Below are 21180 nucleotides of genomic sequence, written 5' to 3'. Positions count from 1 at the left end.
CAAATGAGCACGTGCATATATTTTATCTGGAGTTTGGGGGAGAGGGTCATGAGAAGAAATTTGGAGGTAACTGCATAGAGATCATATTGAAAGCTGTGGGTACCTATGACATCCATCACCAGACAGTCGTGGCTACCATGCAGATATCTCCCGAAGTAATTTCATTGTTCTGCTTCATTCAGTTGCACAGGCAGCTGATCCAATGAAGTCAACACCCTGCTCTCCAGAGTAATATTTTTACTCTAGTGTACCCAGGCCTCCGATCTCATCCTAATGAACTCAGTGCTCAAATGCATCCTAATGCTGATACCCTTTACAGCCCCTTCCAAAACTCTGAAGACTGGTAAGAGAAGTAAGCCAAGCATACCACCCTGGAATCACTAGCTTATGAATGGAGCCCACCAGTGATCCTGAGGAATGAGCCAAAAGAAAGAGGCACCAGAAATTAAGGAGAAGATGTTCATCATGGAGGCCTAGAGGAGACAGAGTTTCAGGAAGGAGGCGGAGAGGTCAAGAATGTAAATGTCTCAGTGAGCCAGAATGACAGGGACTGTTTTTACACCTGTAGCTTCCCTTGGAGGGAGGGATTGTTTCCCCAGATATCCCTAGCACCAAGTGTGTGGTCTGTGTTCAGAAGAGAATGCAGAAAGGCTCAGGGTGATTTAGAGGAGAGGGGGAGGTACTTCTTCTGGAAGAATGGTGTTATCAGAAAAAGCTGATAGGTTACCTGGTGATCGACCTTGAGTGATGGAAAGACTTTCATCTACTAGACGTTGAACACATCTTCTCCTTTTCTGATTGTTTCCAGGACCTCACAGAACTAGACTGGTATTGGTATTCTAGGTAAATGGATCTACCATGGACTCAAATAGTACTTAGAGCTGTAAAATTAAACATATAACAAGGATATTTCTTAAATAGTTTACTCTTTCAACAGATGGAGGTGACATGCTGTAAATTAGTATTGCTCTTCTGTTGTTTTTTTTTTTTTTTTTTACCATATTTAATGATGCTTAGGCAGGTTTGCTGATAATTAGGAGAATTGCTAATAACTGTTAGCATACGTTTGCTCTTTCCATCAACCCTGAAGAATAGGTTTTAGGTGTTATTGATGTGTCATCATATTACACACATGGATGGCATCTTTATTTTTGAACTAGTATTAGAATAAATGCAAAGCATATATGTTTGTATAGATGCTACTCCATGTCTGAAGTTTCATATTGTGCCCAAAGGGGTTTGTTGCTATAAATAAGGACGGGAAAGAGGAAGGGGAAGAGAAAAGGAAAAAAGGTCCTCATGACAAGAAAAGAAAATCTGTTATTTAACTTAGTTGTCCATCTTGAAACTCCTAGGTTTTTACAGGTCATTAAACTGTGGGTACTCTCTCCCCTATGTGCCCATCTATATTTTGAAATTAAAAGATAACACTGAGTTATTATAATCAAGATGTAATAGGAGTCTTGGCATTTCTTTTAAATTACAAAGAAATATAGTTGTATCTATATAAGATTTTTTAAAACCCATCAAAAAACACAGGAAGCATATGAGATGGTTCTGAAAAGGTGTCCTGTAGTAGTGACGACCAAGAGTGGAGATTTTTCAAGTCAGTGCTATTTACTGTATTTTGGTGCTGGCCTTCAGTTTCCTCCTACAATGGATATAAGTTCACATATCGTAAAAAAGACAGTCCTGCAGTGAGCTCTATTCTAAGGGAAAGGAAATGTGGAAAGAAAGAGTTTTTACCCCGGTGGGATTGGTGTATTGGCCTTTTAGAGAATGTCTGTTCTGGGAATGGTAGGTGATTTATTTGCATTTCTGTGAGCTTGTGAGAAGCATTGCAAACATCTGATTTTTCATAAGAATCTATTGAGAATTATTTTGTATGTCAGTGTATTCTTTCTTTGAAAGCTATTTCACTGAAATAAACAGCTTCTTTTTCCCTAGTTCGTTACAAAATAACTCATAAATTGTGGTTTGGGGTTGTCAGTTGTTTTTTTTTTTAATTTGAAATGGGCTAGTGTTTATTTTGCATCTTACTTCAGTTGCCCAGTTTCCTTCCATTTTATAAGGAACACTTCTTGAACCTTGGCTGTGGCCACATGGGCTGCCTTCAGATTCAGCAGTTAGCACATTATTCCACTTGAAGGTTTACAGTTCAAAAGGAGCCTGGACAGTTCCCAGATGTAAAATCAAATCATAGCAATCTGAGGATAGAAGTATCTAGAAAGCTCAAAAGCCAGGTTTAATGGGTAGCTGTGCAAAACCATTATCCCTTTCACAAAAGATGGTGAAGAGCAGCGCGAGGGAAAACAATCGGCGTTTCTGTGCCGGGCTGGTCTGAGCAGTTCGTGCGAGCCCGACTGGAGTTCAGCTGGCTGGCCCTGCATTCTGCAGGCGGCCGTACGTTTTGAAACACCCCTAAATGTTCCAGCCTTTAAATAGCAGCGAGTCTTCTAAAATGATGCTGCATAGCGCAGGAGAAATTAAAGCGGCTTCCTGGCAGGCAGGAAGCCGACTAGCGAGATGCTTAATTATCGTGGAAGTAAGTGCTTGTTGCCGGGGAGCGGAGCTCAGCGAGCGCTGGTCGGCCTGGGTGTCAGCCGTGATTTGTAGACAATGCGGCCCCGGCAGCGCAGTGCTGGTTCAGCAGCATCTTCCCAAACATGCATTTGGCAGGAATTTAAAGGCCACCTCTTGTGTAATTTGTGGAACCTTGGAAAAGGGTGCTCTGCCTTTATTTTCAAGACGAACGCAACCATGCAGGATTTTGTGCTCAGAATTTGTGCCTCTCTCCTTCTGATTGACGTGCTCCTGAGGAAGTTGGTTTTCTTCACCTGTCACCTGGAAGGATGTTAGCAGTTCTCTGTCGTCGGCTGGGGGATATGGAAAGGTCTGTCCACAGCAGCATTTGGTTTCTGCTGTCTTCATAAATTAGTGCCAAAGGGTGGGGTGGGTTGCAGTGTGGAAGGAAATGAAGGCATTTTGCTAATGAGCGAAATGTTCCTAGCTTTAAGGGTAGATGGATCTCAGAGCTTGGGAAAATGCTGGATGCATTCTGAAATACTCCTCTTTGGCATAAGTAATAAAGTAGAGGGAAATATAGAAGCGTACTAATGGGTAGAATGGCTCCGGGAAAACCCTGTTTATTGTCTCTCTATTGTATTTGCTCTTGCCAACTCTGTTAAGCCTTTGTAAAGAAACAAAAAAACAAGTTTGGATTTTGAAATACAGAAGAGGTTAAAAATTGAGTGTTGCGACATATTCAGTAAAATAATTTTTCAATTTTTAGTCTTGTTAAAAAACTGTACATTGCTCTAATTACCAGACTCTGTTGGTTATGCCTTGAACTTCTGGTCAGCACAGTGGTTCATGATATTCTACATTATCAGAGGTCATTGGAGTCTGTACGTGGTCTTTACTTGGGCTAGGAGCCTCGATATCCTGGAACAAGATCCCTCACCCCCCTTCATAGTGATATGAAACAGTTCAATTAATCTGAAGTGTCATAGTCTTTTAAAATATATATAATTTAAATGATGGATATTATTAAATGCTTTCACTTCCCTCCTTCCTTTCAAGCCTGCTTTACTAAAAAGATGGGTTGTGAACTGTGAACCAGAGTCCATTAGTGAGTCTTTTATTTGCATGTGTCTGGTTTTGGCAACTGCATGTTTATTTTTAGATGTATTTATCAGATGCTAATTCCAATTGTCCTTCTCTCTTTTAGAGAAAGAATGGGATTATGGCAATCACAGAGTCCCAGAGATACAAGTTCCATTCAGTTTTTTTCTGAAAGAAAGCCATCTATCAAAGTGAAGCAGAGGAACTCTTGTGGATTATAATGTTTTGAAGGTCTGGATTTTCAGAGGTTTGAAAATAAGGCATTGTTTAACCTTTTAATTGAAAAAGATTAAGATCTCATGCAACTGATGTATTTTCTGGAAGCCATTCTCCAAAAGGGAAGTGCACATTTAAAACTTAGGTATGATGGTCCTTTCTGCAGGTATTTAAGTCTGATTGCTTTTACATCATGACCAGCTTGAAACGGTCTCAGACAGAAAGGCCGGTTGCCACTGAAAGGGCGTCTGTTGTGGGCACAGATGGCACCCCCAAAGTCCACACGGACGACTTCTACATGCGACGCTTTAGGTCCCAAAACGGCAGCTTAGGGTCATCAGTCATGGCTCCTGTAGGCCCCCCCCGAAGTGAAGGTTCTCATCATATAACCTCGACCCCTGGAGTCCCAAAGATGGGGGTTCGGGCAAGAATTGCGGATTGGCCCCCAAGAAAGGAAAATGTAAAAGAATCTAGCCGTTCAAGCCAGGAAATAGAAACCTCAAGTTGCCTTGAGAGCATGTCCTCCAAAAGCAGTCCTGTGAGTCAGGGAAGTTCTGTAAGCCTCAATTCCAGTGACTCAGCCATGTTAAAAAGCATACAGAACACACTGAAAAACAAGACGAGGCCGTCGGAGAGCATGGACTCCAGATTTCTCATGCCTGAAGCCTACCCCAGCTCCCCCAGGAAAGCTCTGCGCCGGATACGGCAGCGCAGCAACAGCGACATCACCATAAGTGAACTTGACGTAGATAGCTTTGATGAATGTATCTCGCCCACCTACAAGACGGGGCCGTCACTGCACAGGGAATACGGTAGCACATCTTCTATCGATAAGCAGGGAACGTCCGGAGACAGCTTCTTTGACTTGTTAAAGGGCTACAAAGATGACAAGTCTGATCGAGGTCCCACTCCGACCAAGCTCAGTGACTTTCTCATCGCCAGTGGGGGCAAGGGCTCTGGTTTCTCCTTGGATGTCATAGACGGGCCTATCTCACAAAGGGAGAACCTCAGGCTCTTTAAGGAAAGGGAAAAACCACTCAAGCGGCGTTCCAAGTCTGAAACCGGAGACTCGTCCATTTTTCGTAAATTACGCAATACCAAAGGTGAAGAACTTGGGAAATCGTCGGATCTTGAAGATAATCGATCGGAAGACTCCGTCAGGCCCTGGACGTGCCCAAAGTGCTTTGCCCACTACGACGTCCAGAGTATATTATTTGACTTGAACGAGGCGGTTATGAACAGGCACAGTGTAATTAAGAGGAGAAACACCACCACGGGGGCTTCGGCAGCTGCGGTGGCATCCTTGGTCTCGGGGCCTTTGTCCCACTCGGCCAGTTTTAGCTCCCCGATGGGCAGCACAGAGGACCTGAACTCCAAAGGAAGCCTCAGCATGGACCAGGGAGACGATAAAAGCAATGAACTTGTAATGAGCTGTCCGTATTTTCGGAACGAGATCGGTGGAGAAGGGGAAAGGAAAATCAGCCTGTCCAAATCAAATTCTGGTTCCTTTAGTGGATGTGAAAGTGCCTCCTTTGAGTCTACCCTCAGCTCCCATTGTACAAACGCAGGAGTGGCAGTACTTGAAGTGCCCAAGGAAAACCTGGTGTTGCACCTGGATCGAGTGAAAAGATACATCGTGGAACACGTGGATCTCGGCGCGTACTACTACAGGAAGTTTTTCTATCAGAAGGGTGAGTCGAGATCTTTTACTATTTTAATTTTCTTTTGCCATACTTTCTGAAAAAGAGTACTGTCTATTAGGATTTTTAAGCAGCGTGATGTAAGATTTTCATGAATGCCTTCTCCTGATGGTGAAAGAGTTAAATAGTTATTTGCTGCATTGTATTTCCTTTTGCATTTTTGAGTTAATTCCTCCCTTGAGATACATTAAATATCTTGTATTGACTAGCTTACGAAATATTAAATTTTTTAAAACCTTTGATTTAATGGATGAAATTGTAATCTTTGTGTAGAAGACTTGCCGTCACCTTTAGCGATAAATGTCATATAAAGTTAAAAATGTTATAAATACAGCTTTTTTTTTTTTAAGGGTTACTAAAGCAATCTTAATGCTGTTGTTCATTTATTTAGCACTTTTACAGTTAGGACGGGACCATTTCTTTTCTGCCTCAATGTTCTCATCAGTAAATGGGAATTGTAATACATTCCTATTCGTTTCACAGGAATTTTAGTGAGAATTAATTTTACCATTTGACAAAAGTGTCAGAGCCAGGAATCAAATCTAGATCTTCTAGATTTGAGTATAAAAGTCACTGGAGTGAAAAGTACTGTTAACATGTTGGTGACTTCCTTTTCCGTTTTTTTATGGGGGAAAATATATACCTATATTGTTGGATTGTACTGTATGTGAACTGTATTTGTATACAGTTTTATCTCATGCTTGTAAGAAAACTCTGTGATTCATTGAAAAGTAGTTTAAATGAACTCTTAAGAGCTTTCTAACAGTGTTTTTGAGCAGCATTATTAATTGAAGAATGAGTTTGTCACGCAAGCTCCCAAGCTAGGACACAGGATGCTTGCCGAGGAAGGACATACACCTGTGGTCCACTAGCTAGCTCAGTAATTTCTGCATTGAGCCCAAGTGAGAGGCCCCCTGTATGCAAGCTACTAGAGCAGTTTTTGTTTTCCCACCTACCGTTTGGGGGTTTTGAGTCCTGCTTAAGTCCTTTTGAGATTTATTCTTCCGAATGAAGTTTAATTTCTAGTACTTCATTCTGGTACTCTAGCTTTATGACAGTGCTCACTTTAAAATAAAATTTATTGTAAGGTTATTACATGGTCAGCCCCATTCACGAGAGTTCATTGACCAAAAGAATCTTGTCTTGGTGTCTGTATCCATGTCTCTTAAACATCTATGGCATAGGTCCTGAAACCAATATGATAATGAAAATCCCAAATTCATTTGGAAGCCGTCTTTATTTTCTCAGCATAACCTTCTGGAGTTCAGATTTAAGAAATCACTTCTTTCTCATTCTGTCCGTTGGGCTACAGGGTTTCTCGACCTTGCCATCTTGGCATTTGGGGCCAGATAATTCTTTGTTTGGGGGGATGTGTCATATGCGTTGTAGGATATAAGATGTTTAGCAGCGTCCCTGGCCTCTACACCCCAGATGCCAATAGGTGCCCCCAGTTGTGATGACCTAAAAAGTCTCCAGTCGTTGCCATATGTCCTCTAGAAAGTAAAATTGCCCCTAGCTGAAAAGCCCTGTTTTGCTGTACCTGGGGAAGTTTTCCACAGGTGTTTGTGAGCTGTCTATAGGTGAGGCCACCTTGCTAAAGAACTGACACTCCAACATGAGAAAGAACATGTTACTTACAGTCTTTATTTATGTAGTAGTTGGCTCTTTTCCTATTAGGCAATGTGATCACATTAGTGATGAACATTTTGAGTACTTACTGTGTACCAGGAACTTAGCAGTTGGTATGACATGCATTTTCTCATTTCACCCTCTCCATGCCCACTGGGGTATAGGTATCATTATCGATGGCATTTTCCAGATGAGAAAACTGGGGTGTAAGTCGCTGGTTTTAAGCTGTTAAGCTGTCACGAAGCTAGTCATATTGGAGCCAGGATTTCACCGTTGGGGTGGCTGACCAGAGTCATGTTCTTGACTGCTTTGCCTTGCTCTCTATTATATTAGACTAAAGGGAAGGAGTATATTTTTATCTTTAAACCTGGTAAAATTTTGTTCAATGTACTTTGTCTTTCAAAAGTAAGGAATAGGGCTTCCCGGGTGGCGCAGTGGTTGAGAGTCCGCCTGCTGATGCAGGGGGCGCGGGTTCGTGCCCCGGTCTGGGAAGATCCCAGCGCGAGCCGTGGCCGCTGAGCCTGCGCGTCCGGAGCCTGTGCCCCGCGGCGGGGGAGGCCACAGCGGTGAGAGGCCCGCGTACCGCAAAAAAAAAAAAAAAAAAAAAAAAAAAAAAGTAAGGAATAAAAATTTGAACCCCTATATTCCAGAGTAATCCAGCTTAGATCATAACACTTCATAAATTTAAGAGCAGTTAATTGAAAGTGGTTTCTAATTTAAGCCATAGAAAATACCCTCTTAGCTAACATAATTGGAACAAGTTAACTGAAAAAAATCGTTAAGACAGGGAATCTTTCAGAAGTATACATACTCAAAGTATTTTATTTTCATTAAAATTTATAATAATAACTATATATTTGCTAAACTCTTGAGAGAGGCCGAGGGCGTTTCTTTGACAGTGATTCTACTATTTTGAATTCTACATTGTGTGAATAGTATAAACCATAAGAGCAAAAATATAGACACTAGCAAAGCAATCTGAATCTTACAGAATCTGAGGTTTCGGAATTTTTTCTCATTTTTTATAGGTCTCGCCCACATCTAATCCAACAGCTTTCCTTTAGTGATTGCTTTTATGAAGTCTTTCCAAAGCCTTCAGTTTAGTTTTTAATAGAAACAAGATTTATCTCTTGTACTCATATTCCATCAGCTTTCATAATATTTAATTAAATTTCATAATTACAATAACAAGTCAACTGGCATAAACAGGTTTGGGAAGAGACAGCCGATTCTTTGTCAGCATGGAGTCCCAACTGGTGGGAGCAGAAAGTGTGTGTGGCACTAGAGATTGTCTGCTAGTGCCATTGGGCATTTATCATTGTGGTTTACAGAGGGGACACAGAGCAGTAGTTAATACATGCAGCTGGTCCAGTGGAAGGCAATATCAGAGAGCGCCTGCTGTGTTTTCTTAAGCTATACAACTTAGAAGTTTCAAATTAGGCAGGTCATTTGTCACAATATGATAAGATACAACAAATTATGGCCCTGAATGACATCACTTGAAGCTGAAATTAACACCCCTAAAGCATAACTGTGTATTAAAAAATTTATATAGTATCTTAACCTTTCTTAAATTTTATTTTCTTGAAGGATAGTTTATTTATAATGTTGTATTTAATTTCTGCTGTACAGCAAAGTGCTTCAGTTATACATATATATGCATTCTTTTTCATATTTTTTTCATTATGGTTTATCACAGGATGTTGAATATAGTTTCCTGTGGCATACAGTAGGACCCTGTTGTTTATCCATTCTACATATAGTAGTTTGCATCTGCTAATCTCAAACTCCCACTCCATCCTTCCCCCATTCCCCTTCCCTCTTGGCAACTACAAGTCTGTTCTCTATGTCTACGAGTCTGTTTCTGTTTCATAGATAAGTTCATTTGTGTCATATTTTAGATTCCATATATAAATGGTATCTGTACTTTTCATCACAGTATAAAATAGTTAGACAAGTAATTTTGTCTGATGATTTTTAATATACAACTTGATTCAGTGAAATTAGTGCACTAACTCATTTTTCCTAATCAGAACCTGGAAGCGAGTCATCTTGTTTTGTTTGTTTGTTTGTTTATTTTTTTATTTTTTTGCGGTACGCGGGCCTCTCACTGCTGTGGCCTCTCCCATTGCGGAGCACAGGCTCCGGACGCGCAGGCTCAGCGGCCATGGCTCACGGGCCCAGCCGCTCCGCGGCATATGGGATCTTCCCGGACCGGGGCACGAACCCGTGTCCCCTGCATTGGCAGGCGGATTCTCAACCACTGCGCCACCAGGGAAGCCCACGAGTCATCTTGTTGAAGGAGTACGTCAATGTCAGATGTAATTTATCTTCCAGCAACATAGAGTAGCTCTACTGACCTGGTTATTACTACAACCTCTTCATCCCCAGATATTTTCCATTCCGCCATTTAATGAATTCCTGACTTCACTGTGGCTAAGTCTCTGGGGGGGAAATATTCAGTTTACTGAAGTGTATATTGTTGACATTATATGTAAAATTTAATTGTATTAGGCTGATGAAGCTGCCATCACTTTTTAATACTACATTGTTTTTATGAACATCATTATTTTGCAAATTTAGACTTGAGAGATATTTGGCTGTATCACATAAGTCAAGTCCATTGCTGGAAAGATGCTGACCCAGTAGAGGAATCCCACTGTTTGCATTTATTGAAATAAACAACACACCATCAATGTTCTTTCTGGTCCTTCCTCCTGCCCACGTCTCTTTGCTGTTTTGCCAATGTGTGTGGTGTTTTTATTGAGACTCACCTAGGATTAAATGACAGTAATAATGTAGCTAACATGTATTGTGTTATTACTTTGTGCTTTATGCAGACCTCCTCACATAATGCTTGTAAGACCCCAAGGCAAAGCTGTCATTCTGTTAAGTCCAAGTGATACAACCCATCCTTCTTAGGCACAAACTAGGCAGTAGGATAGCATCAGCATTAATCTGGTCATCTCCCTTTGAGTACATATATATTTTGTGTTTAGTTTTTACTTAGACAGTCACCGTGATTAAAGTAGAAGTACAGGACTTTTTCAGTTTTGCACTGAGCGTACAAGTGTCTGAGGCATATCCTCGCTGAATCCCATTCAGAGGATGTACTGATGGAAAAGAGAGGAGCCCATGGGTTGCCTTGGCAGTGGTGTTCGTTGCTCCGTTGATCAAAAGTGTTGATAGGCTTATCTGATGCCAGACAGGGTGTCACTCTCAAAGTCAAGTTCTTGAAGATGCTGTGATAGGAAAGGGCCTCTTACCCCTGCCCAGTGGCCAGGAGCAGCTGCCATTATCTGGTCTGAAGCTCATGTGCAAATATTTTCCCACTCCTGAAAAGAAGAAACACTAATGCTCTGCACCTGATTATTCTTGTGATAACTTTGAACCACCAGATTCGGTTGTTCTTTTCCGGTTTACCTTCCTCCTCCTACACCTCCACCCTGCCCTACCCCACCATACATGAGTGTTTGTACACCCCACACCCACACCCACAAAAGTCAGGTTCAGCAGTCCGCTGGGCTCCAGGATTATCAGTTTGAGGACACAAACAAGTTGGATTTCAGTTGGTCTTGCAGTGTCCCATTTTCTGTATTTACCTCTCACCCTCTTCTAATCAGCTGTCTTTAACATTTCTTTAGAATGTATGCACTGAACTTCACTTGTACTTGAAGTGACAGCTTTAGTGCTCTGATATATTCTCCAGTTGTGTTATCAGGAGCTATTCTGCTAGTTCAGTTTGTTAAATGAGCATCGTTAGGTACCTATTGTAAGTTTTAGTGGATTATCGTAGGGTACGTATAGAACATCAGAGGACATCATACAGCCAAACTCGTTTGCAAAACCCTGGCTTATTTTGTTTGTTTAATTCTTCTGTAAGTTTAGCAACATTAAGCTTGAGGAAAGTGCTATGGGATGCCTTATAGCTCAGAGTTCTTTAAGGATAGCTATTCTGTGGTTAGTTTTTTTGTGGGCAGTCGTATTTCAAGGAAGTGGTAAAACTCCAGAGTCAGCACGTCTGCTCTCCTGAACCATGTTGTGTTCTTGAACTGAACAGTTTATTTCTGCCAAAACTAATAAGGAAAGATTTTATACATGTATAATAACTTATTGTCTTAATGCCCTTGTCTTTTTTTTTTTCTTGAGAGCATATCAACTGTATTTAATTTGTACGAAGGTAGCTCTCTAGTTATTTAACCCTTTTCAGGGAGACCTGGGGCACTAAATCACTTCTTGAGAAACTCACCTAGGAGTGTTTTGCTGGTGTCTCTTTACCTGTTCAGGGTTTCTGGTAGCAAGAAGGCCATTCAGTAGGAAGGTTTGCATGTCTGCTCTTTGGAAAACAAGCATCCTCTCCTTTCTTGGCCGTGATCTCTCGAGTCCCATCCCTGATCATCTGAACTCTGATCTGTGAGGCGTTTGGGATTTCATATTACCTGAGCCATCTCCGTGCAGAGGTTTGTGAAAGCTCGTTAAAAGGGCATGGGCCTCAACTGCTCCTCTCTGTTTTGTTTTTAAAATCAAGCTAGACCGGCCGAAGGCCACATTTGCTCAAACACTTGGCTTTACTCCAAGTCATCTTGTAAAGATCCAATCATATAGAAACAGAATGTGCTTTTGCAGTAAAACTGATGATGGAGACATTGGCCATTTGGTCATCCTTCAGCCCTTTAGGAAGTTCCACGTGAGAAATTTACTTTAGAATTTGATGCCAGGAATTGTTTTCTGGTAGCTACCAAATGCCTGCCTTTCTAATGACAGATGTGTTTTATTTGTTTGCTTGTTTTATTTATTTATTTATTTATTTTTATTTATTTATTTTTACTGTATCTCCTGTTTTACCTCAACTCCCAGAAGCAAATTTGATGCTCCAGTTGTATAACCTTCGTTAAGAACACATTTGTTTCCACTTTTGCCTTTTATTTTCCAATTTCTGTTTCATTAGCACAACTTACATATTTCCCTTATAATGAATGACCTCAAAGCATTCTTTTTAGAAAAGGTAATTAGTATACATTTATATCCAAATAAAAGACCTCTGTTCCCAGGCTATGTCTGTCTTCAGTTCTAGCTACGTTTCTCACTCTCCATTACCTGCTTCCACCTGGTTGGTTATCTAGTTGGCAACTGGAACCCTGGGACACACATTTTGAGTTCATTTTTCTCCCTGAACAAGCCTCCCACATCCTTGCCCTCGTGCTGTAAATGCCACCATTATTATCAGTCACTTGGATTTGAAACACCAAAGCCTCTTTGTTGCCTCTCTTCGTTGTTCTCAACCTCCAGTCCGTTGGGAAGGCCTCTTGAGTCTACCTTCGAATTGCTGCTAACTTCTGTTCTCTGTGTCCCAATCCCAGTTCTTTCACTTCAAGCCCGCGTTACCTCTTGCCCCAATTCTTGGCCATTGTCTTAGTCTCTTCATCTCTAGTCCGTCCTACTCAAAATGCAACGTCTTGTCTTTGCCAAATACAGTCTAATCACATAGCAGTTTCCATTTAAAAAAATTTTTTTTTTAGTTTTTATACAACAGGTTCTTATTAGCTATCTATTTTATACATATTAGTGTATACATGTCCATCCCAGTCTCCCAGTTCATTCCCCACCCCCTGCTGTCCTCCCTTGGTCCATACATTTGTTCTCTAATCTGTGTCTCTATTTCTGCCCTGCAAACCAGTTCATCTGTACCATTTTTCTAGATTCCACATATATGCGTTAATATATGATATTTGTTTTTCTGACTTACTTAGCGGTTTACATTTTACATGATTGCATTTATGATTTAATCATGTAACAAATACATTATCGGGCAAGTCCTCTGAGAAGCAGGTGTTGAAACAGTATAGGCGTGCAAGTGGTTTGCTAGGGACCTGGGGGTAACGCCTGTGAAAGAAGAGGGCAGAGGAAGCAGAATTTAGCAGGGAAGGTCTTCAGTCCACAATGCAGGTCTGACACCATGAAAGTAAAAGGGAAAAGAAGCCAAAGTGGGTAGGGGGAGCCTCAGCCCACCGTGCACATCTGACAAAGTGTCTCAGCCAACGCCATGGAACGAAAGAGAGCATTAGAGAAGTCATTTGTTGGGCAGTAACAGCCAGGCCCTGTCACCCCTGGCATGCTCAGTCCTGGGGCTGCCCAAGAAGATTGTGGCTGGGCTGGAAAACTGTAGAAGATCCAAAGATGCTACAGCCAGAGACTTTCAGCTAATTGCATTTCTTGTGGCTGAAGTGGGTTGTGAGCCCTTTCTGGAAGGGGAGACGTCAAGTGTTGTGCCTCTGTGGCTGCCACATGTGCATGAGTGCCTTCATCCTGCTCGGCATGATTTTGGACACTTGGAGTGAGAAACAAAACGTAGCACCTTCATGAGCTTACATTCTGGTGGAGGGAAACAGACAGTAAACAAATCAAACAAAAGTATATACATGCTTACTGTGAAAATTCATAATGCAGAGTTGGAGAAAGTAATCCCTCTCCTAATTCTAATAGTTTGATTTGTAATCTTCTCTATCTTTTCTTTTTTTTTTTAAATTGAAGTATAGTTAATTTACAATGTTGTGTTAGTTTCAGGTGTACAGCAAAATGATTCAGTTACACATACATATAGAAAGATTGATACTTTTTCAGATTCTTTTCCATTACAGGTTATTACAAGATATTGAGGATAGTTCCCTGTGCTCTACAGTAGGTCCTTGTTGTTTACCTATTTATATATAGCAGTTTTTATACGTTTCTAAATCTTTTCTTACTCAAAAATTTATTATCCAATTTACTATTAATGAGTGCCCTTCATATTTTTTAAGTAGTTTTAAAAATTAACTGCACATGCATACATTTATTTATTTGTTCATGACATAATGTTTATTAAGCATCTACTCCGTGCCAGCTACAGTGCTCAGGGGAGGAACAAAAGCAAATAATTTTTTTTTCTAATTTCTTTCCCTTACGTGATCTGTGTCTTCTGAGTTGTATTTTCTGTTTGTCTTTCACGCTGTTGGTTTTCCTAAGTTGTCCAGTAATCTTTGCCACATTTATGAACAAAGGCCAAGGAGGATTGGTGTAGGTGGCAGGCTTCCCCTGCAGCGCTGTGGCTCTCTTTCCCTAGCTGACCTCACATTACATGGGGGAAGTGAGGGCTAGCACTGGAAAAGTAGTGAGACACCCTAACCGGGGCAGGGAGTGTGTAGACTGAGAGGGTAGTGAACCCAGTGCAGATAGAAACCCACATGGGTGCCGGAGTTGGGAGGGCTCCGTTGTGCCCCCCTCCTGCCTTTCCTCCTGCCCGTGCATCAGAGTGGGTTGTTCTCCCTGTGTCTCCTGGGATTCTGAATAACCTGCTCCTTCCCAAAGGTGCAAGTGCTTTCCCACCACTGTTCCAAGTCACCCTATGCCCTGGTTTCTGCCCAGGGCTTTCTATGGAGACCTGGTTCATAACCAGTCTAAACACTCCTTGAAGGCAAGGACCACAGGTTAGGCAGGCTCAGCAAACCTTTCACAACTGAACGAATGTTTGGTGCTGATGCAAAGTATAAAATGTATTGAATTGAGGAACCAGTGAATCTTATATTTACAGCATCAGGTAGAGGCAGGGAGGGCCCACTGGGTACATGCCCTTATGTTGTACTCTGGACACCAAATAATATGTTACAGTTCCTTTTCCTCTCTTTTCAGGAAATGAGACCACAGATAAGTCTGTGTGTGGTCATGGTGGTTTTGTGGAAATTAACCAAGACCACCCGTAGATCCCCATAGACCCAAAGCACAATTATGGAGACTGATTTTTAATATCGTAAACCTTCTTAGACACAAATGATGGATGCTAAAGTCAGTGGATGACAGTTTGAGGAGAAACAGGAGAAGAATCAGGATTTACATAATCTCAAAGTATCTCCCCAAAGATACTTGTAAACCACGAGGAGAAAAATAGTAACTTTTCAGTGAAGAAACCTGTCACATGCCACCTTAATGGAATGAATCAGGTCTCTATCATGAACTCCATGAAATGATGCACTGAGGTTACATCATTTCTGTGGTTCTCTTGCGCAAAATGCACAATCATGTGAAACCACCAGACAAACCCAAATTGAGTGATAAATACTGTTCAAAGGTGTCACGGTCATGAAAGACTGTTACAGACTGAGGAACTGTAACAGACTGCAGGGGACTAAGGAGAAATAATAACAATTAAGTACAACATGGGATAATGAATGAGATTTCAGAACGAAAAAGGACAGTGGAAAAACTAGTGAAATTTGAGTGAGATCTTTAGTAAATGTTAATTTACTGATTCTGATTAATGACGACTGTACTGTATGTAGTTACATAAGATGTTAACATTGGGGAAGACTGGGTTAAGGATATATGTACTGAAACTCTCTGTACTATATTTGCAACTTCTCTGTAAGTCCAAAAGCAGTCAAGATAAAATGTAAAAAAAACAAAAACCTTCAGGTACAGTCAATAACAGCAGCTGACATATGAACCATCCACATGAAAATGGGAATGCTTCCTCAACTTTGTGTGTCAACATGCATCAAGGCGAATGCGATGCTTACTAATTCCTATACCCAAAGAATTTCTATGCTCTTTGTTTTGCAGTTTCGAGGACATAAGGGCCCTCTATATCTGTTATTTCAGTACAAGTTAACATATAATAAATCCTGCCACCTATTTTTCAAATGCACACCTCATTATTAACTTCAGACACCAGTGAGCCACCAAAATTAGGTGCTCAAAACATACTTGCTTTATTGTACCACTTCCTTCACTTATCTTCTCTTGGAGCTCCCTGCTGTGTACGGGGAGGCCATGCATCTGAACTTCAGGGCAGCAAGAGGAGAGACCTCTCCCTAACTGCATTTGAGTCAGGTAGAAGCATTCAGTGATGTAGAAGCATCCGCAGAAAAGCAACCTCAGCAACCCATATCGACACAAGTGTATGGGCTGTGCTGAGTTTTTGAGACACATTGCATGGGCTTCACCGTCATGAGGGGCAGTGACTGAATTTCTGACTGTTTCTGAGGGACTTCCTTTCAAACCCTTCAGAAGCATTTTACACAGACATCTTGCTGCAATATCCCTAGTAAGGAGATACAAAAGATTTTTTTTAATATAAAGACATTGAGTTAGAGACAGGTATTTCATTATAATTTCTTTCATTTGGATGTTAAATTTTTTTTTTTTTTCTGAGCTGGCATCTGTAACTAACATTAAACTTAAAGAGTTACATTAATATGCAGCCTTGTAAACTATGCTTTATATACTCTTTGACCATTTGCAAACCAAATATATTTTTTATACTTTTAAAAATCTTCGGGCTTCCCTGGTGGCGCAGTGGTTGGGAGCCCGCCTGCCGATGCAGGGGACGCGGGTTCGTGCCCCGATCCGGGAGGATCCCACGTGCCGCTGAGCGGCTGGGCCGGTGAGCCATGGCCGGAGAGCCTGCGCGTCCGTAGCCTGCGCTCCGCAACGGGAGGGGCCGCAGCAGTGAGAGGCCCGCGTACCGCAAAAAAAAAAAAAAAAAAATCTTCCTATTGTAAAAGTCACATATATTCATTACTGAAAAATGAGCAACTATAGCAAGTTAATCATGTGATTACTACTGATTTTATTTCTCATCTTTTTTAATACATATTCACTTTTTAAATAAAATAAAGATCATTAAATATAGTTTTATGTATATTTTTCATGGTTCCATAATTGGCTATGCCATCATTTATTTAAAGTTTTCCAGCTATTCTATATTAAGGCGTTCCAGTTTCTTACTATAAATCATTCTTACATTAGATCTTCCTAAGTGTCTTTTGATTGTTTGTTTGTTTGTTTTTCCCCCATTGACCCCTTTGGCAGTTTGGTGAAATCTGTGGACTCTCCTTAGAAAAATGTTTTTAAGTGCATAAAATAAACGTACAAAGCAAACCAAGCATATTAAAATACAATTGCAAGAGTGTTAAAAATTTTGTGACATACTATATAGATGCTTCTTATTGCATTAACAAAAAGATCTAGCATCAGATCTGATAACTACCATAATTTCAAAGTTGTGATGAGCATAATTGACATTTTGATATGTCTGTAACAACTGTAATGTGATATGAAAATGTCTATGATTTCTATTGGCATCAAAGTCACATGTACAGCTAATATTACTTTAGTTGGTTGGCTCATTTACAACAGAAATGCTACGTTTCATTTAGAAGTTAGTGAAAATAAAGGTATACTTTTTTTCCTTCAAGTTCACGGACCCCCTAATTTCTATCCATAGACAAGTTTAAAAACCTTGACCTTACATAAATGATCTTGTTATGTAACTTTTTTTCCACATGTCCAATTATTTACGTAAGGTAGAGCCCTGGTGTGAACTTTATAGGAACCTTGAATTTTACTGCCAAATTTTTCTTAAGAAAGCTTAGACCAGGAAGGTCCTACCGATATTTTAAGACTGTATGGTGTTTAACATTTTCTTGACTACTTTGAATATTTACAGTTTTTATTTTAGACCATTTATTATAGGTCCAAAACATTTTCATTTCTTCGATCACTAATGAGATTGAATTTTGAAAAATATAATTTTTGGCTATTTGTCATAGATAATGGCCAATTAAAAATCTCCCGTTTTGACACTGATACTTTTTATTTTCCCTTTGTTTCAATTAGAGCTTTATTTGTACTTTTTTTTCTTTAACCATTTGTATGCAATTTATTAATGTCGGTCTTAGCCTACTTTTTATTGGCAAGTTAGGGGGCTACTGGGGGCTGCTTAGTCACGTGAGACTTTTTAAGACTTTAAGCCTAACAATGTCATGTAATTTTGGCAAATAGACCACCTTACCTTTTAAGAGTTACCTATGGATAGAAGAATCAGAACTTCAGAGTACTGTGCACTTTGTAAATGTGGGCAGTTACTCTTAAGCAACCATAATTACAAGCTTAGTGGAGTGCTTTGGGACAGAATTCTGGCCTGTGGCCAGTCCTGTGTAAATGTTCCCATCCATTACTCTGACCTGCTTTTGATTATGATGCAAAGTCCTAGGCTATTTAGTTCTAGTGGAACCTCCACCCTTATAATTAGGATGAGCCCTTTGGGGACCAGAGACAGAACCTCTGAGTAGTGCTCTTCTCGGAAAGAGCCATTCATTCATTTAAATTTTTAAAAACTTTAAAAAATTAATTTATTTACTTATTTTTGGCTACGTTGGGTCTTCGTTGCTGTGCGCGGACTTTTCTCTGGTTGCGGCGAGTGGGGACTGCTCTTCGTTGCAGTGCACGGGCTTCTCGTTGGGGTGGCTTCTCTTGTTGCAGAGCACGGGCTCTAGGCACGTGGGCTTCAGTAGTTGTGGCGCACGGGCTCAGTAGCTGTGGCTCGCGGGCTCTAGAGTGCAGGCTCAGTAGTTGTGAAACACGGGCTTACTTGCTCCGCACCATGTGAGATCTTCCCGGACCAGGGCTCGAACCTGTGTCCCCTGCATTGGCAGGCAGATTTGTAACCACTGCCACCAGGGAAGTCCTCGGAAAGAGCCATTTAAACAGTTGGATTCTTATTACCTCCACTTTGGCAAACCTGTGTTTTCATTTTTAAAGCAGAATATGCTGTTGCCGCTTTGTTTTTTCTTTTTTGTTTTTTTGTGATTTTATTTTCCTTTCCTTGTTTACAATTAAAATGCCAGGCTTTTAACCTTTTTTTGCCTTGTTGCACACATGCTTATCCGCAGCTTGAAACTGGGTGATGTGACTGTACTTGATCTAATTACTTGGGGCTTTGAACTATTTACTATGTCCCCTCTCTAAAAATGTGAAACATTTATTATTTCTTATTGTGACTGTGTCAGCCAGAAATATGGCTATTTGTGTGGAATGTTCTAGTGATAGCAGAACTAGGCATGGTGCTCTTTGTACCATCCTTGTTAAAACTCAAGAACTAGAACTAATAAGAAAACTTCAGGCTGAAAATTTTTTTAGGTGCTAAAGATGAGAAATGAAGGCAGCAGAGAATCAGCCATGTAAGGATAAAACATGAATATTGCTCCCTTTAAACCCAGTGACAGGGGCTTCCCTGGTGGTGCAGTGGTTAAGAATCCACCTACCAATGCAGGGGACACGGGTTTGATCCCTGGGCCGGGAAGATCCCACATTGCTGCGGAGCAGCTAAGCCCGTGCGCCACAACTACTGAGCCTGCACTCTAGAGCCCACGAGCCACAACTACTGAAGCCGGCACGCCTAGAGCCCGCGCTCCTCAACGAGAGAAGCCACTGCAATGAGAAGCCTGTGCACCTCAACGAAGAGTAGCCCCCGCTTGCCGCAACTAGAGAAAGCCTGCGTGCAGCAGCGAAGACCCAACGCCGCATAAATAAATAAATAAGTAAATAAATGTGTTTGTTTATTTATTTATTTATTAAAAAACAAACCCCCAAAAACCCACAGTGACACCTTGGCAATATAGCACATCAAGGAATAAAGCTTTATGTGTCACCTGGCTAGTTAATCCCTTTAGGCATCACATTTTATTTAATTATTTTTCATTCACAATACAGTTTTAGAAACATTTGGGAAGATAATGTTAGATGTAATGGCTAAGAAAATGAGCTTTGGAATTGGTACTTAAAATAATATGTTTGAGTTCTGGTGTTGCTGTTTACTAGTTGTGACTGGGAAGTGACTTATTCTCTCTAAATCATATTTGCCACATCTGTGAAAAAGAAGGCAAAGCTTGTATTTTCATGGTTGATGTATTAGAGTGCTTGGCAAAGTTCCTCGCTTTGCTGCATTATATCATTCTAATGGAGTGATTGCAATACTGGTTTTTGGCCTTCCAGTAGGCTGGCACAAAAATATCATTATTTTTGGTGGTGTAATCCCTGTATTTCAGTTCATCCATCAGCAGATTTAACCACCCTTCTTGAGTCTCCAACTCCTCTTTCCTTTCCCTTTCCTCCTCCTGACTTTCATCATCAAAGGCTTCCTGGCCTTTCTTTAACACTTATCATCTGCATCTGCATCTCCCCTGTCTTTGTACCCCTTCTCTCCCTTCTGTCCCGCCACCCCCAAAAAGACAAAGCTGATTGTAGGTATGGCTAGAAGAGCTCTCTGCAGTTGTTGGATAGCACTGCCAGCAAAAGGTGGAGGTACATGGCTGGTGGGAAGAAATAAAACATGCTGCAGCGGGGAGCAAGTGCAGAAGTGCTGCCCCAAGGCTGTGGCCCCAAGAGGAAAGTACCGCAGTCCAGTGAACTTGAAGGACAGGCAGCGGCAAGAGTGGCCAGAAGGACTGGACACAGGATATCCCTAAAAGGCTGGGTTTTAAGTTAAAAAAAAAAAAAAAAAAAAAAGTCATTTGTCTTGAGATCAAAGTTTAAAGACTCAAAAATTCAATTTAAGGTAATTTGCTGAGCCAGACTCCTCTATTGGCAAATTATACATTGCATTCGGATTTTGACCTGAAAAAGTTGTGTTCATGTAGAAAGGATTTTTGTCTATACTTCTGTAATCCTCAGGAGCAGAAAAATGGATGGTGGACCAAAAAGCAAGGCTTTTATTGTAAGAATAATTCTTACTCAACTTGAAAGACTTTTTGAACAAGTAGAGTCTGAACATGATATTAGTGAATTTAACACAGGAAGCCAGACCAGAATCTCCATCTCTACTGACGAAACTGAAATAAAGATCAAATGGAAATGCTGTCTTGGAAATAATAGCTAGAGCTCTTTTTCAGTAAAAAAAGATTGATGTTTCTGCACAAATGCACAAATAAGTTTTTAAAAGATCTTCCTGGAGTTATCAAACCAGAGATGGGTGTGTTTGAACATAGAGTCTGAAGAAGGTGTTAGAAGTTAGTTTATAATGATCTCATCCGTATTCCCCCAACTAAGAAATGTACTTCTTCCGTAGCTGGGAAAAATCTGTTGAGGATGACACACACAAAAAAGTTTAAATGATCTTTAATTTTTTTTTTCATTTTTAAATCAATATTCTTCATTTTTATGTAGGATTTAGTTTCTTTTAAAAATAATGCTATTATTT

The 21180-nt window shown here is 40.6% G+C and overlaps 1 protein-coding gene across 20 annotated transcripts in view; it reads left to right on the top strand.

Moving 5' to 3' along the window:
• SIPA1L1 (signal induced proliferation associated 1 like 1) overlaps positions 1-21180 on the top strand; it is a 389114-nt gene that overhangs the window by 238653 nt on the left and 129281 nt on the right. For 15 of the 20 annotated variants that reach the window (XM_067028218.1, XM_067028236.1, XM_067028235.1 and 12 more), the window contains one exon: positions 3731-5531. In XM_067028218.1, coding sequence (XP_066884319.1) covers positions 4034-5531 — 1498 coding nt within the window. In that variant the 5' untranslated portion in view covers positions 3731-4033. Of the gene's footprint in view, positions 1-2488; positions 2894-3730; positions 5532-21180 lie in introns of those variants that run through there. The other 5 variants (XM_067028234.1, XM_067028230.1, XM_067028228.1 and 2 more) reach the window with 3 other exon arrangements.

Source organism: Kogia breviceps, chromosome 3 (assembly GCF_026419965.1).
Source record: "Kogia breviceps isolate mKogBre1 chromosome 3, mKogBre1 haplotype 1, whole genome shotgun sequence".
NCBI lineage: Eukaryota > Metazoa > Chordata > Mammalia > Artiodactyla > Physeteridae > Kogia > Kogia breviceps.
This window is presented reverse-complemented; position numbering and strand designations above follow the sequence as displayed.